Here is a 13,515-nt window from a genome sequence, read left to right as displayed (position 1 = left end):
ATGTACTTCTGACAACTATTTTCCGAGAATGATCATCCAGGTGTATTGTGTTGCTGCCGCTTGCCTGTCTGCTGGCTTGGTTGGGATGCAGTATCTGGCTGCCCCTCATTTAGCGCTGTCTGATGCTGCTGCTTGTGTCTCTTCAACACTTGAAGTCAACTGGACTCAAGGCAGCTTCTCAGGCGAAAGTGATGACTCACACTGACAGCCAGGCGCTGAGTCAGACAGACAGAAATTTGTTCCCAGATCCTCGTATCAAATCGTGTGGAAAAGACTCTGTCTAGGATCCTAAGAAATATACGTTACTTACTGGAGATCTCAATTGAAAGGCCACACGGTGAGAGTGTAGGACCAGCAACATGTTCTGACCATTCAGGCGGTTACAGAAGCACACTCGTCGAGGATCACTGTTTCATCAGGCACCAATATCATACCATATCGAAAAACCCTGCGCTTCTGATTAAAAACGGAGAAGATCTCGAACAACATTGTATTAGTTGAAAGTCAGTGATCAAGATGCAAGCGCGCATCGGTGGTAAACCAGGATAAACTGGGGCCTGGAATGACAGAGAGCGTATAGACATGATGTCGAGCTCTATTTCAAGGGCGTACCGTCTATATGTACTCCTCCAAAATGCTCAGTCTGGTGTCCAGCCAGAACTTGCTGGAGTCACCAGGTGCTCCACAGCAGCTCCATGGATGCAGCCACATGACGTCGGGTGCAGACACATGCATGCTTCCACCCCAGCAGGAGACACGGCAGCCAATCAGTCAGGCACATCCACAGGCCCACTCCCCTTCAGCAAAGTGCTGGTGGCAAACCGCGGCGAGATAGCATGCCGCGTGTTGCAGACAGCCAAGCGGCTGGGCATCCCCACAGTGGCTGTGTACAGCGAGGCTGACCGGACATCCCTGCATGCCAGCCTTGCTGACGAGGCCTTCTGCATAGGCCCTGCAGCTGCCAGGGACAGCTACCTTCGCATGGAGCGCATCTTGGAGGTCAGCCTGAAGCTTTCCCTGCCAAATGATCACAGAATTGAGCATCAAAACTCTGCAGTAAAGCTTGCACTAGCGTTCAGCGCAGCAACAGAATGTTGACGGCTAATGCATGCGTGCATGCCTGTCATCTCATGCATCTTAGCAGGCTTTGTTTCGCTTCTTCCTTCTCCCCCCTTGCAACAATTGCGCCCAATAGAGTTGATAGAGAGGAGGTGTGCTGGACCAGGTGGCTCTCAAGACAGGGGCTCAGGCGGTGCACCCCGGCTATGGGTTCCTTTCAGAGAACACCACCTTTGCAGGCATGTGCGAGGACAATGGCATCTCTTTCGTTGGGCCCCCTGCCTCTGCCATCGCCTCCATGGGTGAGTCAGCCCATTGTGTCCAGGGAGAAATTGAAGACAACTTGTATTTAGCATGCTTCGGCAGATACCAGGCAGAGGCTGGAGTCCGAGCAACAATGATCTCAGAGTTCTTTTGCAGGCAACAAGAGTGAGGCAAAGGCGCTGATGGCTGGAGCAGGGGTCCCTGTTGTGCCTGGCTACCATGGTGACGACCAGGATGAGTCCCTGTAAGCAAGCTGCAATCCCTGCCCCTGTCCAGTCACTGTGCCCGTAGAAGACACATCTCGCTTTCATGCCAAAAGGGTCGACTAGATTTTTCATGAATGTGATGGTGATGTGATGTGTATTTTAGGCTCTTTGAAGAGGGGCACAAGGTGGGCTTCCCCCTGCTTGTCAAGGCGGTCCTGGGAGGCGGCGGCAAGGGCATGAAGCTTGCAAACTCCGCCAGAGAGCTGCCGGTGAGCAATTCCATGTCAGCATGGCATGTGGGCATGCATTGCCGCAGATGACATGGTCTATAATCCAATCGGGCCCCTGCAACATGCCTCAATGTTTGCTTAACTTCTACTAGGCTTATGGCGAGCTGTCAGCCAAACGGAGGGCAACAAGCTGATCCTTCCAACACAGACCCCTGTCTGGATACTCTGAGCATGTGCAATTCGATGATCAATGAACAACCAAGGCAGAAGGTTGACAACTATAATTCGGCAGCATGTAAACATATCCATGGGACCAGTGGTGGAGACCATATCTGCAAAAGTGATCACTCTGGCGCTGTGGTGGGCAGGAGGCGCTGAGTTCAGCCAAGCGCGAGGCGGCGGCATCGTTCGGCGACGAGCGCGTGCTGCTGGAGCGCTACATAACGCGGCCGCGTCACATCGAGGTCCAGATCTTCGCGGACACCCTCGGTAACGCGGTCTACCTCTTCGAGCGCGACTGCAGCATGCAGCGCCGGCATCAGAAGGCAGGCACCTCTCTGTACTATATGCAAACCTCCCCCTGCTAAACAACAAGAAGCTAGCAGCTCGCCTAGGTGCCTGCCGGGTTTGTATAATTCTGCAAGAGTCATGGAGACTTTTTTATAAAGGCCCAAGGATTGTGGTCTCATCTGCTGGGGAGGGCGTTTGGCCACGGGCTATCAGTGCATATGCCAGACCCCCAGTCACGCTCTGGGGTTGAGCCTCAGGCGCTTGATGGGGCACATCTGCATGCAAAATAATGAAGCAGGGCGATGTGCGCAGGTGATAGAGGAGGCGCCGGCGCCGGGGATCAGCGAGGACTTCCGGCGCAGCATCGGTGAAGCTGCCGTGGCGGCCGCGCGCGCCGTCGGCTATGTCAACGCGGGCACGGTGGAGTTCATCGTGGACACTGACACCGGCGACTATTACTTCATGGAGATGAACACCCGCCTTCAGGTCTGCGCGTCCCCTATTCCGCTGCATGTTTTTTTTGTGATCTTGCTCTCATTGTTCTATTCTTCAAGCCATTGATTGCTTGCCATGTAGCCTGTCACTTGGCAGGTTCAATGTCTTTAACTACATTTGACAACCTTGGTTGCTGTTGAGACAGTCATCTTGCAAGTCAGCTGCTCCAGCGCTGTTGTTGGTGGCATCATCAGTGTAGGAGTAACTAATGCAGGGGTAGATAAAGACCCCAGTCAGTCTTCAATACCCCCTGTTAGTTGCATGTCAGGGGACTCTGAATCAAGAATCAAGCAACAATCATTCAACATGATCTAGAGTGCACTGTGGGCAATGCAGTTGAGGTCTGCGAATGTGTTGGTATGGGGACTTGTCAGGGTGTGCATGGGTATCAGATGTGGTTGTGGGCGCGCAGGTGGAGCATCCGGTGACAGAGGCCATCACAGGGCAGGACCTGGTGGAGTGGCAGCTACGCGTGGCTGCCGGCCAGCCCCTGCCGCTGCTGCAGGACCAGCTCAAAATCCTGGTACTGGACTTGACAGCTGCTGTACACATAATCGTCCATCCAGACCGCCAAATAACCAGTAATTGAGCCTGGATACTGGCACGCTGTGAATGCATGTCCACAATCCGCGATTCAGGCTGCACGCATTGTATTGAAATCGCGAGGCAGTCCTTCCTCCCTTGTTGGCGCTCGCACTGCTTTGCATGCGCCTTGGTGTGATTCAGAGTGTCCCTTGTCGGCGAAAACATCGAGTCACTCTCAATTTCAGAGTGTCCGCTATTGGCAGGGGCATTGATGAAGGCTGCAAACCCTCAAACAATCCCACCATCCAGTTAATAAGTTTTCTCAGTAGAATGGCATAAGATTCTGGTACGAGCACAAAGCCATTGAGTCTGGGCAGTCTAGCGATGCGGGCGGCGCTGGCTTCGCAGGGGCATGCGTTTGAGGCGCGGGTGTACGCGGAGAGCCCCGAGCGCGGCTTCATGCCCGGCACCGGCACACTGCAGCGCTGGCGCATCCCTCACGGCGCCGTATCCTTCAGCCACATCGGGGACGTGCGTGTGGACAGCGGGGTCCGCAAGGGGGACCAGGTGACTCACCCTCCTTTTGCATGCGCTCATGGCCCTCCTCCATACTGCTGAGGTAGTATGGAGTTGTGAGTAATTTGAGATTGGTTGAAGTCTCGAAATGCTCAAGCCATGGTAGCAGTGGTTGATTCTCGATGTGGCCCAATAGCACATTTGGGAATTGCTGAGGTACCCAAGCACACATGCATCCTTTCAAAGCATGGTGTGAAGATACATTACGTCATGGGGCTAAATGATGTCTTGCCCCATTCGAATGCAACAGGTTGGGGTGCACTATGACCCCATGATTGCCAAGCTCATTACCAAGGGTCCGGATCGGCAGACTGCGCTCGACAACCTCCACACCGCCCTCTCAGAGCTGCAGGTACTGCCCATCATACTGTAATCCTGTCTCAGCCAAGCACATCGCAGCCTTGCATCTGCTTTAATATATCCTGGGGCTTTGTTGACCTTCCAATTGTGTGCCCCCTGCACCCCAAGGCACCATATGACCTCCTAGACGGGCCAACCCGTATCAGCAATCCATTCACAGCAGAGATGCAAAGACATATCTGCCGATTATCTTCAACAGGATCCTTTTGCAGTGTTCTTAGGGCGTGGATATTGTAATACAAAGAAGGGCAGTGGAAATTTGCCCACAAGACCAATGAGCCTCAGGCGGCTCCCGACAGGTCTCTAATGTGCAATAAAAATAAAAAGTATTTTCAGGCAGTGTCATGATGACAGGTGAGCGGGCTGCCGACGAATGTCACCTTCCTGAAGCGTTTGGCAAGTCACCCGGCGTTTGCAGCGGTGGAGCTGGACACCTCCTTCATAGCCAAGCATCTAAACTCCCTCACAGCCGCAGCGCAGCCCCCGGCCAAGGTTGTGGCGCTGGCCGCTCTTGCTCGCCACATGCTCCAAGTCCAGGTCAGCCCTGGCTTGTTCCCCCTCCTTCATGCCAGCAATCATGTGCTTAACATTTTCTTCAACGGTAATGGTCAACACTCGCTCCATGTGCCAGGGAAAGCATGCATATGCACACCACTTACGAAATGGTAAGACAAAGACGGAAGGCCAGTGAGCAGCCAGCTGCACGATAACAAAGGCGGAATTGTAACGTCTGGTTGGTTGGTGGATATTTGAGAATTTGCAGTTCATCGTATTTGCAAAACTGTGCAGGCTACTGAAATAGAGGCACTCAGCAATGGTGGCCAGCTGGGGGCATGGGGTATCCTTGACAGCTTCAGGTTGAACCATGAGCTGACCACCGCTGACAGTCTGACCCACACGGCCACCTCCGCAGCCTGCAATGTGCTTCTCACCTTCCACAAAGACAGGAGCATCAGTGTGAAGGTTCGTTGCCACCTTTGCGCCATCATTATCATTACAGAGCATGCAGTTATGGCCACATTTAGAAGCGCCTGGCTGATCAGCGAGATCGCAAGCACAATCAGGCAAACCTGGCTGGAGAGATGTGTCCTGTTGTACAGGTCTCAGATGACAGCGCATCGGGTGAGGTGGTGGTCAAGAGATTCCAGCTGAGCAAGGATGGGAGCAGCTTGGAAGCTGAGATCGATGGAGAGCGGCTGAGAGCTGACTTATCTCTGCATGACCATGCCGATGAGCAGGTGGGCCTACCTCAACCTCTGCTGAGGAGCACAGAACACCACGACATAGAAGAGTGGAGCATTCTTCAAGGATGTTAGGATGTGCCAGAGAGAGAGAAATTTTGGGAGGATACTAGTGTACTGATTACACCTGAAATTATTCAGAGTGAGGTGGCATGCAACATTTTGTTGGTTTGTCCAGATGCTGTCGATGTGGATTGGAGGGGAGACCTATGAGTTTAGCAAGCCCGTGCCTAGGAAGTGGGCAAGGTCTGGCGCAGTGCAATCGTCTGCCGGCCTCGTCACATCTCCCATGCCCGGCAAGATCATCCAGGTGAGCCACCATCACTCCCACTGTAACCATGCATGGCTCCGTTGAGCTGCAAGCTATTCCCATCTGGGGTGCTGACAAGCGTTTATCCAAGTTTACGGTACCGTGTGGCCTCAGAAAATTGAGTAATTACCGTTGTTTTAAGCAGAGGTGTGCTCATGCATGGTATTAGTTACGTCTCACTGTTTGTCAGCATTGCTCTGTGCACGAGAACTCTCTTCCTTGACAGGCCGCGGATCTTAGGAGATATCTAGAGAATGCAAGACATGCAGCAAAGCGAGCGCAAGATTAGGAGGTGATGTCTCACAGAGTGATTGTGGCCTGCCCCTGCGGCGCAGGTGCTGGTGCAGGATGGCGATGCGGTGGAGGAGGGAACGCCGCTGGTGGTGCTGGAGGCCATGAAGATGGAGCACACCGTGCGCGCGCCATGCTCCGGCACCGTAACGGACCTGGCCGCGCTGCCGGGCGCGCAGGTGCCCGACGGCGCCGTTCTGGCCGTCATCGCACCGGAGGCGGCCGAGGCGGCGGCGGTGGAGTGATGCAATGAAATTGAATTACCTGACTGACCAACTGATGCGGGTGAGGGATGAGTGATTGAGTCGAGAGGACTGCAAGACGTGCAGAAGAGAGTGAGCGCACAGTATGGAGGAAGGGCTGGCCTCACGATTTTGTAGCTCCATGCAAAACGGGCGATTTGGAAGACATCTCCGGTCCAGGAGTGATCACACCAGGGTGCAGGGCATGTGCATAAGCGGAGGAAGTGCGACTGCACTATTGGAATTAGTTGTCAGAGCTGGGGCCGGAGCTCAATGTACATTACAAGAAGGATCTGGCCCGCAGACTGTCGCGCGTGCGCTGGTGTGACTTGTGAGACACATGGAAAGTAGGACAATGTGGATCTTGAGCCGAGAAGTGATAGAGGTCAATTGTACAATACAGAGCGGCGCAGCAGGTCTGCTGCATCCAGTGTAGACTGTATATCTAGAACTCGAACGGCGCGGCTTGCCGGAGCAAGGGGTTGGACAGCCTGGCCTGCACCTTCTGCAGCAATGCCCTGCACATTGCAGTCTCTGCTTGACAATAGCTATCTTCATCGCTGTGCCCTTGTAGCTGGGGTGGTCTGTATTATTGTTGCTCTCCATCTTGTAAGGCTGCACTTCTTACCTTGCTTCCTCGTCAGAGGCGGCTTCAACCTCATCATTCAGGAAATCTGTAAACGCCTCGTCAAAGACACCATCACCCCTGCGGCAGATGACACTTCTCAGCCAATAACATAAGAATGGCGCATTCATAGTTCAATCTGGAACACTTTTCCGCATGCTGCAGGTTTATGAGGCTTGCAGGCCAAGTGGGCCACTCACCTGTGCGACCGTGCTACTTCCCAGAAGAGCATGCCAGACGTGTCTGCACTGTAAGCGTCCTTTAGGTTCTGCAGGATCTGCGTGTTGGGTATGGCTGGCTTCTCAGTGTCTTGGGAGCCCTCCTGAGTCCTGTGCAAGGGAACCTGATGCTTGGAGCTGATGGCTTCTGCAGAGAGCCGATTTGAGCATTGATATATCAGACACAACTTGTATAGAACACATGCACAGCAAAAAGCTTCACCTTGCCGGAGTAGAATGAGCTGCAGATACAATTTCTGATGGCTTCTCCCATATGGTCTCGTTTGTTTCTGTGTTCCTGCCAATACCAATGGTACGGACTCGTAAAGCAGATCAAAAGTCGCAAATCATTTCTTTGATATTTACTGCAATTTTCGATGTGAGGCACACCAGTAATAAGTACGCCCTGAGGTCGGATCAACCACGTCTCGCCAAGCCGATCTGAGGGGACAACAAGGCATTTGCAAAGTGAGTGTGCCCCTTTTCCGGATGAGTGATGTCTGAAAATACGGCGTGCAACCCAACAGAGGTATTTGCATTTGTGGTTTATGACATCTTCCAGCAAGCCAGTTGCTTTGGGATGGCAAGTCCGAGCATAGGCAACTGCAAGAGGGATTCATGTATACAATAACCTTAGAGAAATTTCCTCGTGCAGAAAATCAGAAACGTTAGGGATTATAGTGCGCTTTTGAGGATCAATGTTGAAGGTTCATTTTCCTTGGCAGGCACAACTTTCAAACTGCGACATGACAGCTATCCCTGACCTTGTCTATTTTTGGTGATCTCATGATGCTATGCTATCACCAGTGTATTACGGAAGAGGACTTCATTCACAAATTTCTAGCAAGTCATCTTACCAGGGCGTGGACACACAGCTTTTCACACAGAGGGAAATGTCTATACAGCCCACAAAGTGACATCGATGGTGTGAGCTAAACAAAATCCTCATGCTATGTGTGATTGTGTACAAAACCTGTCTATCTGCATCTCATACGAGCTAGACACACTGACAGACTGTATTCCCATACAACACTTAGCCAGCATCACACATCCATGCATAAATGGTTATCCCTCAGGCAAGGATGTGCCATTGACTCCTCCTAGCTCACGAGCCTGTGAAAACGGGCTGCCGCTTCTCTGCAAACGCTCTGAGGCCCTCCAAGCGGTCATTCGTGGGGATAACCTGCACACAGAAACTTGTACCCATCGTTACTTAGCACAGCACCAGTGTCATCTGAGCATGTGGCTATATGTGCAGAGATGTTGTACCAGTGTCATCAGAGCATGTGGCTATGAGTGCAGAGATGTTGGCAATGTCCAAAAGCATCTTAAGTGCAGTCTTCTGGCATGCACAGGAGAAATGGGACCCAGCAGCAAGACTGCTGAGCACACGCAGAAGGAGGAGCAAGGCACACCTGCGCATAGTATGAATTTTCCAGAGCATAGCCGCTCTGCAGGTCTACTTCCAGGCCGCGATTGATTGCTGCTTTGGCCATCCGCAGTGCAATGGGCCCTCCCTGCACGCACCCAAATAGTCTCCACAGACGAGGCTAAGATACATTGAGAATTTGATATGTGGCAGCCTCTACCTGCAGCTTGTCTGCAGACGCACCTTGCCTCTGGCAGGAGCAGCGTGTAATACACCAAGGATATCTGTGTCAGCATTCAAGATTGCACAGTCCTGGATGTGACCTGACCTGTGCAATGTCACGTGCCAGCTGCAATCCTTTCTCCTCAGCTTCACCCCCATCAGCCATACTGTAGTCTGCAAGCCCTGCACACACATGCACCAGCGCTCTTACCATTGTTCTTGGGAGTCATTAGCGAGGAAGAGTTTCAGGAATCCATTTGGCGTGTCTGCTCTGTACTGTCATCAATGACCGGGGCTCACCTATGTGTGCAGCCTCATCAGCATTCACTCTGCGGCCTGTGAAGATCAGCTCTTTTGCTTTGGACCTGCCCACAATTCTTGGCAGCAGCTGCGTCCCTCCTGCCCTGCAATGCTCACTCATGGCTTCTTATCATGCCACGGAACACAGGAAGCTCCCAGAAGCTGTTTGAGTTGAGACCAGATCAGATTGCTGCATGCATGTCAAGGGAGTGCGCACCCTGGAATGATCCCCAGCCGCGTCTCTGGGAAGGCAAACTGTGCTCCAGCGCCTGTTTTTCACCCCATTAAATATATTGGTGATCTGGCCCAGTTCAAGCACCATGACATTGGCAGATTATGTCATGGGGCGCACCACAAACGCGGAAATCACAGGCCAACGCCAGCTCAGCCCCACCACCCAAAGCATACCCGTCCACAATTGCCACAGTTGGCATGGGCAAGGCCTGCACAAGCACAGCGCTCCAGTCAGCTGCATGTACATGCATGTCACGGTGCTGCTTAGCCCTGGGGTATTTCAAAGCGAGTCATTTGACATTGAAAGTGAGCAGGATGCCAGAGAGTTAAAGGTTTGCATGAGGCCCTTAGCGGACCTCCACTGCACTGAAGGCGCCTCGCAAATTCGTGACAAACTCTGATGTCTCCTGCTGTGTCATGGTGGCGCGCTCCTGCAAGAGAAAACTAAAATATCAGGTCGGACCAGGTGTGATGCAGGTAACAACAGAACAGGGTTTCGGGAGCGTTGGGTTGGGACACACAGCAGAAGGTGCGATGCCTGTTGCCTACCTTTAGATCCGCGCCAGCACAGAAGATGTTGGGCACTGAGCTGCGCACCACAACACAGCGCGTGGTGCGTTCCAGCTTGACCATGTTGATTGCTTCCCAGAGCTCTCGAAGCAATTGCCTTCCTGCGGGAGAACGAGTCAGAGCCCTTACTTCTGAATCTGCTGTGCATCGAGGGGCATCGTGGAGGGCCTATATTCTACAATCAATTTTTTTTGGCAAAAGTTCAAGGATCATGCGGCTTTCTCGGGACAGCGAACTGGGCCCATGCCACTGTTGATCATGGCAGGTAAAGCCCACCAATGGCGTTCTTCGCTTCATGCCTCGTCAGCGTCATCTGGAAGATTCCTTCATTTTCCTTGTCGAGTGGCTCCAATGTCAAGTGCAAGCTCCCACTGTTGCCGTAGAGGCGAACACTTCTTAGGGAGAATGCGAAACCCTGCTTTGCAAGTGCTCCTCGCATCGTGGACGTAAGAAAGCTCATCGTGAGTACGTCTACATCTCGATGATCATATATTTGCCTTACTTAACGAGGAGGCCTTTCTCCTTGGAGAAGAAGACCAGCATGTCTAGATGACTGACGTCAGCAGCTACCGATGTTGACGAAGCTGGAAACTGTCCTTTTTCACCTTGGATCAGGAACCTTCCTTCCTTCCTTCAGGTGTATGTTTTGGGAAAATATTCGAGTTCTGTCCAGTGATTGAAGACAGGAAATGCATAAAGAGGAAAAAAAAAAAGCAACTTCCCAAACACTACCGGAAGCAGCTGCTTGATTAAAATACACATACAGGGACCGGCGCCGGACGCGGGACAAAGCTTTCAAGGCTAGATTTTGTATGTCATAAAGCTCTCACCCAATGGCCAGCCGGGTCGAGGGGAATACCATGTCCATGCCTCCAGGCCCTGGGGCATCCAATACATCAGTGAGGCATGCATTACAGATCTGCATTACAGGTCTAGACCACAACAGGAAAAGGATTCATTGCACAGTCAACAAACACGCTGTTACAGCAAAAAAGAAACAAACAGAGACCCTTGAATAGAATTGCTGTGCAAATTTGATGTCAGCATTGCACATAATACTTACAAAATACATGCAGCAGGACTCTGCACATCCGTGAAGCACAGGATCAGGCAGCATAGCTGCCTAAACCTATTTACAAGGGGAAAAAAACCTTCCCAGCACGCGTTTAGAGCCAGCCAATGGCATTGATGATTTATCAGGCCTTGCACACTGGTTGCAACGGACCCAACTGGCAGCCAAATTCCTCCCATCGTGTGTGCATGTGCACATCGGAGCCCGCTGGCCAGCCATTAATGTTACAGCAGCGCTGCAAGATGGATCACAGCATCAGCCGTGCCATCAAGAGGGGCCCCAATACACTTGTAGGCAATGCCACGTCCATGGCGAATGCCATCGCAGGGCCAACATACTTGACATCGCGCGTCGCACGCTTCAGCCCCAGCTTGACCACATGCACTGCTGCACAGGCTGCAGCCACAGCAGCTGTGGAGCGTATGGCATGCTTCCGCAAGTAGTACCTGCATGATCACAGGAGCTCCTCATGATTGGTGCAAAGCTTGCCTGATGGCTGCAGACGAGACGGGTGACAAGCTGACATGAGGCAAGACGGTGTGCCAGGAAATGTCATCATCATGCGAGGGAAACAAGGGTGGAAGATGTGATGGGCCTCTGCAATGCTCACCTTGACTTCCCACGGACATATGCATCCAGCACCACGTTGACAGGGAGCAGGATGCCATGTTCGCCAGCCTCCAGCAACTGGTTGGCGATCCATTCTGCCTTAGCTGCATCGAGGGTGAGGGGGTCGCGGATGGCAGCCACAATCTTGTCGATGGCAGCATCACCAAAGCCAAGCACCTTCTCTCCCACCGCACCTGACAATGGCTCGCAACAGTGAGCCTTCCATAAAACACCACCAAGCTTTCTAACAATAACAAAGAGGCAGATTGACAATGAGTATCTGCGGGCGCCTGCAGTCGGATCACACTCACCTCTCAATTCTTTGTGCCTTCGAAGAACAGAATACAGCCATTGTTTGCCCTCCTCGGTCCTGTGATTACAAAAAAGTGCGTTGTGAGAAAGTGGGTCCTTGAAATTCTATCCAGACAAGTAAACGTCTTTGAATTAATTCAAATAAAGCATGATGGAGCGTTTAGATGTCAAAGAACTCGCCTGAGAAACTTCCGAAGACCGTCAGGAGAGACCGTGCCCACTACATGCCCATCAGCCATCAAACTCGGTAAGGATTGTCGTTTGCACAAGTACAGAGGTGCACATAGTCAGGCACCTCTTGACTGCACGACATCATAGGTAATATACTTTTAAAATTATCCCTGCATGGATTTCACAATTGAAAGCTGAAGGTTTCCAGTAGCTTCCAGGTCCCAGGCAGCTTCCCCTGGCTCATGTTTCAAAGCTGTGGGCCAAAAGTCAAAACCGTCGTCCTGATGAGTGGAGCTGTGTCTCACATAGGCGTTTCCTCTGTGTTCTCACGGCAATGATTACATCTGCACTACCAAAAATGTCTAAAGGAATAGCTGGTCGTTCACAAGTTTGTTTACTAGGTGCTGCACTAGGTGCTCCTGGAGGAGGGATCCGAGTGTGTTTGGGATGCGCATGCGCAACAAGGGCAGTAGCGCTGCGGTGCGAATGACACAGTTCCTTGACCATGCTTCTTCTGGGCCCATCACGATTGGGCCCCCAGGTGCCTCCGGTGCTTCCCACAGAATGTTTCAAACCAAATGTTCTATATTCAATGAACTATATATATTGCTGCATCGGCATATGCAACACAGGCACAATCCACATCACATCCCTGGAGCAAGAAGCCAGTAATAAAATAGATCAGCCAAAATCCTTCGTCTCTGGATAGTCAATTCACAGTTGTTCTTTCTGATGCCGTGTCTGACCCAGCAATTTCTGTGTGTGGTTTCTTATTATCATGGCCACTGCCAGTGACTACCTCTGCGCCCCCCGCCGCTCGTGCTTCTGATGGAATCTCAACTTTCTTTGATGTCCCTAAAACGCCTCGCAGCCATGTCGGCCCTGCACACATGAGGACTGGAATAAATCCCTGGACTTGACCCATATTAAGATCTGCACGGCGCCTTCCAGGTGGTGTATGAAGCAGTCAGAACAAGGGTACACCGGGTGAAGATCGCACCAAAGCCAGTGCTTTCCGTGGCTGCAGGGTTGCCTGAACTCGATGCAGGTGAAGCGCTGCCAGGAGCCTTTGCCGGGGGAGTCAGCCGGGACAGAGGGGTTGCAGTGCGGGAAGAGCTTGCAGGATCTGCCTCATCATCCTCTGACTCGCTCACCTGCCCAGTAATATCAAATGTAGGCACATGTACGATCTTTCCTTCAAAATAAAGTGTGGTCATCACCTGTCTAGGTAAGCATGCTGAGCCAAGGGGCTAGCCACCACCTCCGTTCAGAAACAGACAGCACATCACTGTTTCAGCTGTGATCTTGATTTGGGACTCTCAAGGCAGCAGAGTTAGGCCCATCCAATGTGGAAAAGGAAAGGTGGAAAGAACTCACATCTGTGGCCCAGGGTGACGACATGTTGGAGCGTGGCGAGTCCCCTGCGCCCCCCGGCTTCTCTCGTGAGCCAGCTGCCCCTCTGCTGGGCGCTGCCGCCTGGCTTCGCTGAGCCAGCTTCTGCTCG

General features: G+C 52.2%; 3 protein-coding genes across 3 annotated transcripts; 1 reads left to right on the top strand and 2 right to left on the bottom strand.

The window, feature by feature from the left end:
• Positions 1 to 729: 729 nt before the first annotated feature.
• Positions 730 to 4,894, top strand: COCSUDRAFT_20113 (biotin carboxylase; the record flags this gene model as incomplete). Its single annotated transcript, XM_005643680.1, has 11 exons — positions 730 to 999; positions 1,226 to 1,361; positions 1,480 to 1,567; positions 1,693 to 1,798; positions 2,128 to 2,318; position 2,404; positions 2,582 to 2,755; positions 3,177 to 3,287; positions 3,698 to 3,856; positions 4,116 to 4,217; positions 4,580 to 4,894. 11 exons carry the CDS (start codon positions 730 to 732, stop codon positions 4,892 to 4,894), a joined length of 1,653 nt encoding a protein of 550 aa, XP_005643737.1.
• Positions 4,895 to 8,263: 3,369 nt separating this feature from the next.
• Positions 8,264 to 10,226, bottom strand: COCSUDRAFT_6243 (ClpP/crotonase; the record flags this gene model as incomplete). Its single annotated transcript, XM_005643679.1, has 9 exons — positions 8,264 to 8,335; positions 8,568 to 8,669; positions 8,850 to 8,926; positions 9,044 to 9,147; positions 9,261 to 9,312; positions 9,396 to 9,486; positions 9,634 to 9,708; positions 9,827 to 9,948; positions 10,124 to 10,226. Coding segments are annotated over 9 exons (798 nt in total), but the record flags the coding sequence as incomplete, so codon positions are not given.
• A 529-nt stretch (positions 10,227 to 10,755) lies between these two features.
• Positions 10,756 to 12,178, bottom strand: COCSUDRAFT_54770 (hypothetical protein). Its single transcript, XM_005643678.1, has 4 exons — positions 12,021 to 12,178; positions 11,840 to 11,898; positions 11,530 to 11,722; positions 10,756 to 11,365 (listed from the first exon to the last, which is right to left on the bottom strand). The coding sequence occupies exons 1-4, from the start codon at positions 12,077 to 12,079 to the stop codon at positions 11,167 to 11,169; spliced, it is 510 nt and encodes a 169-aa protein (XP_005643735.1). The 5' UTR covers positions 12,080 to 12,178; the 3' UTR covers positions 10,756 to 11,166.
• Positions 12,179 to 13,515: the final 1,337 nt, after the last annotated feature.

The sequence above is a fragment of the Coccomyxa subellipsoidea genome (assembly GCF_000258705.1).
Source record: "Coccomyxa subellipsoidea C-169, whole genome shotgun sequence".
NCBI lineage: Eukaryota > Viridiplantae > Chlorophyta > Trebouxiophyceae > Coccomyxaceae > Coccomyxa > Coccomyxa subellipsoidea.
The sequence above is the reverse complement of the archived record's forward strand: the minus strand, read 5'-3'. Positions and strand labels throughout refer to the sequence as shown.

Coding starts and splice junctions, on each gene's coding strand:
- COCSUDRAFT_54770 (XM_005643678.1), bottom strand. CDS start 12,079: ATGGCTGATGGGCATGTAGTGGGCACGGTCTCTCCTGACGGTCTTCGG. Junction 11,899..12,020: donor GGTCTTCGGAAGTTTCTCAG/GCGAGTTCTTTG, acceptor TTGTAATCACAG/GACCGAGGAGGGCAAACAAT. Junction 11,366..11,529: donor TATGTCCGTGGGAAGTCAAG/GTGAGCATTGCA, acceptor GTGATCATGCAG/GTACTACTTGCGGAAGCATG.